Below are 2,952 nucleotides of genomic sequence, written 5' to 3'. Positions count from 1 at the left end.
AGGCAGAGGCAGGCGAATATCTGAGTTCGAGGACAGCCTGGTCTACAGAGTGAGTTCCAGGACAGCCAGGGCTACACAGAGAAACCCTGTCTCGAAAAACCGAAAGAAAGAAAGAAAAAGAAAGAAAGAAAGAAAGAAAGAAAGAAAGAAAGAAAGAAAGAAAGAAAGAAAAGCTGGCAAATGAGAGGCCCAGATATGCCACCAAACGGTGTTCCATCCCAGACCCCACAAGGAGGAAGGGAAGATAAGCTAAGTGTCTCAACCTATCTGTCAGATTATTGGAGCAATGAACCCCAAAGAAAGGGGAATCCCCCCCCTAGGGATTTCATGCTGGGAAAGGGAAAAGATGCCAACCCATGCTTACATGCTTAGCGTTTCCCTGAATAGGATTTCACACGGTTCTAAGAGCTCGGGCGACCACAGGTTGAGACTGAAGCCCAGATGAGGGTCGGTGGTGGGTAGGACTGCATTGACATGCATAACATTAGCTCTCTATTTACACCTCAGTCTCAGCACAGGACCCCAAAAATGGATTGGAGAGGATCACTGGATTGCTTTGTGCCCTTCCCAATGTGACCACACTGAGTAAATCTTTTTCTGCTTTCCTCTGGTAATTTGGTTCTTTTACTTGGCTTATTGGAGATGGCAAAACCTGCCTTGGAGCACAGCCTGTGACAGGAGAGGCCCAACCCCCAAAATTTATCTATCTTCTGCCCTCTATAATCACCATGTGGGGCACACACACACACACACACACACACACACACACATCGTTAAAAATTTAAAAAAAAAAAAAAAAAAAAAAGGTGGACACCTTCCAATGCTGTCCTCTGGCCTCCAAAGGCACCCCCCCACCCACACCCACACCCATGAACACATACATATATACACATACAGGAAGAAAATAGATGAGACATATCTCAGAAGGCAGCGGCTGTCTCTGAGGGCGAGGCTAAGGGTAAGGTAGCTAGGTGGTAGGAACTTCCCACCACACTAGAAGTCTGTGAGGAACTGGGGACTGGACAAGTGTCAGGAACTTCTCAGGAACTTCTTTCTGAGCACATCACAGGAAACTCTGAAGATGCTAGGTGTGCTCAAGTGACCCCCCACTCCAGTGCCTGGCTCTTCTGGGACCTCCTCCCCTCAGGTGTGTCTGCAGAGGCAGGAAGTGTCATCTGAGGTTCACTTCCTCCACCGGAAATTCAGGCACTGCTGCCTGGCTGCCCTCCTCACTCCTGGGACTGTCACACCTCCTCTGCAGCCCTTTCACTTCCCCAGGGGTCCAACCCTGGCCCCCAAGCACGTCGGAGCACCTGCTCTAGAAGAGAGAGGGCAAAGGGAGAGACCCAGAGAAAGACACACACAGGACAGAGACGGCAAAGACCCAGAGAGGCAGAGACAGCGCGGTGGCTCGAGGCTAATGGGTGCTAAGCAGAAGACCACAGGATGCAGGGGGCGGAGCCAGTAGCCAGTGAGGTCAGAGTGTCTGTGAGGTTGGCCTCTGCAGAGGCAACCTTGAGGTCCCAGGACCCACGTGAGTGGAAGTCCATCAGAAGCCCCTGTGCGCCCTGCCTGAGCCATGGACACCTGCGAGGAATCCCCCATTGTGTCCCTGGCGCCCACATATTCCAAGGACCCTCAGGTACTGCTGTGCACCCTGTGGAACCCGTGAAGAAGATAGGGCCCCCCGCTGACAGTCACTAAATGAACAGGGCGGGGTGGAGCTCCACCCCCCGGAACTTCCTCTTTCTCTGCCCTCTTCCTTTGTGCCTCTCAGTCTCTGTCTTTCTCTGCCCACTATTCCCCTTACCCCCCTGCGGCCAACACCTCTTCTGTCTGGGTTCCTCGAGTGGGTCATTCCCCATCTAGGCGAAGATGTCCGCCCAAGAGAGTTGCCTCAGCCTCATCAAGTACTTCCTCTTCGTTTTCAACCTCTTCTTCTTTGTGAGTCTACTCATGGCTACCCAGCGGGGTCCCGGGGTCACAGTGGCCCTTGATCTGCCCTAGCCTCGCTTTCTTCTCTTCCCCTAGGTACTAGGCGGCCTGATTTTCTGCTTTGGCACCTGGATCCTCATTGACAAGACCAGCTTCGTGTCCTTTGTGGGTGAGGGGGGCTGGGCAGGAGGGGAGGGTCTTGCTGGGATGGACTTGAACCCAGAACCCCACCCCAAGGAATCTCACTCGACCTGGGGAAGTCCTCAATAGCTACCATCTTCCCAGGTAGGGCTCCAGCCCTGGCTGGCACCCCACTGCCACTGCCACTGGGCCTCTAGTAAGCTATATGTTTGCTGGCAAGTAGGAAATGTAAAGCAGATGCAGTGGTTCATGCCTGTCGTCCCAGCACGCAGGAGGTGGGAGATCAGGAGTTCCAGGCCAACCGAGACCACACAGTGGGTTGTAGCCCAGGCTGGACAATGAGGTTCTGCCTCCAAAACAACCACATCACCATGAGGTCGCGGTTAGAAACAGTAATAACAGAAATGATAGATATTTCTCAAACACTTCCTGTGCCTCATTTTGGACTGGGGCTCAGAGACTCTCCCTTGTTGAGGTTCAGAGAAGGGAAGTCTTTTGCCGGGTGTCATACAGCCAAGAAAGGGAAGAGCAAAAATAAAGTAATAATAACAAGGAAACCATTTAAGGAGGGAACACCAAAACCATAGCAACTCAGATTCACCACACTGACCGCTGGGTTGAGCAGCGTTCTCATGCGAACCTCGCTCGGAACAGTTCTAGGGTATGTGTGGTGGCTCACACCTGTCACCCTAGCACAGGGAGGTGTGGGAAGATCACAAGTTCCAGGTCACCCCTGGCTACAAAGAGAGTCCAAGGCCAGCCTGGGTTACCTGAGATTCTGTCTCAGGAAAAAAAAAAAAAAAGAAAGAAAGAAAGAAAGAAAAAAAGAAAAAAGAAAAGAGAAATCCAGGAAATTGATCTTTTTCTTTCTTGCCC

The 2,952-nt window shown here is 51.8% G+C and overlaps 1 protein-coding gene across 2 annotated transcripts in view; it reads left to right on the top strand.

Annotated features, from left to right (window-relative positions):
* The first annotated feature begins 1,483 nt into the window (after positions 1-1,483).
* The window catches only part of Cd37 (CD37 molecule), a 5,935-nt gene continuing 4,466 nt past the window's right edge, over positions 1,484-2,952 (top strand). The window contains exons 1-3 of one of the 2 annotated variants that reach the window (XM_021195565.1): positions 1,484-1,642; positions 1,870-1,944; positions 2,032-2,104. In XM_021195565.1, coding sequence (XP_021051224.1) covers positions 1,580-1,642; positions 1,870-1,944; positions 2,032-2,104 — 211 coding nt within the window. In that variant the 5' untranslated portion in view covers positions 1,484-1,579. The remainder of the gene's footprint in view (positions 1,643-1,869; positions 1,945-2,031; positions 2,105-2,952) is intronic. The other variant, XM_021195574.1, reaches the window with a different exon arrangement.

This window comes from Mus pahari, chromosome 1, assembly GCF_900095145.1.
Source record: "Mus pahari chromosome 1, PAHARI_EIJ_v1.1, whole genome shotgun sequence".
NCBI lineage: Eukaryota > Metazoa > Chordata > Mammalia > Rodentia > Muridae > Mus > Mus pahari.
Note: the sequence above shows the minus strand (reverse complement) of the source record. Positions and strands in the feature narration are given on the sequence as shown.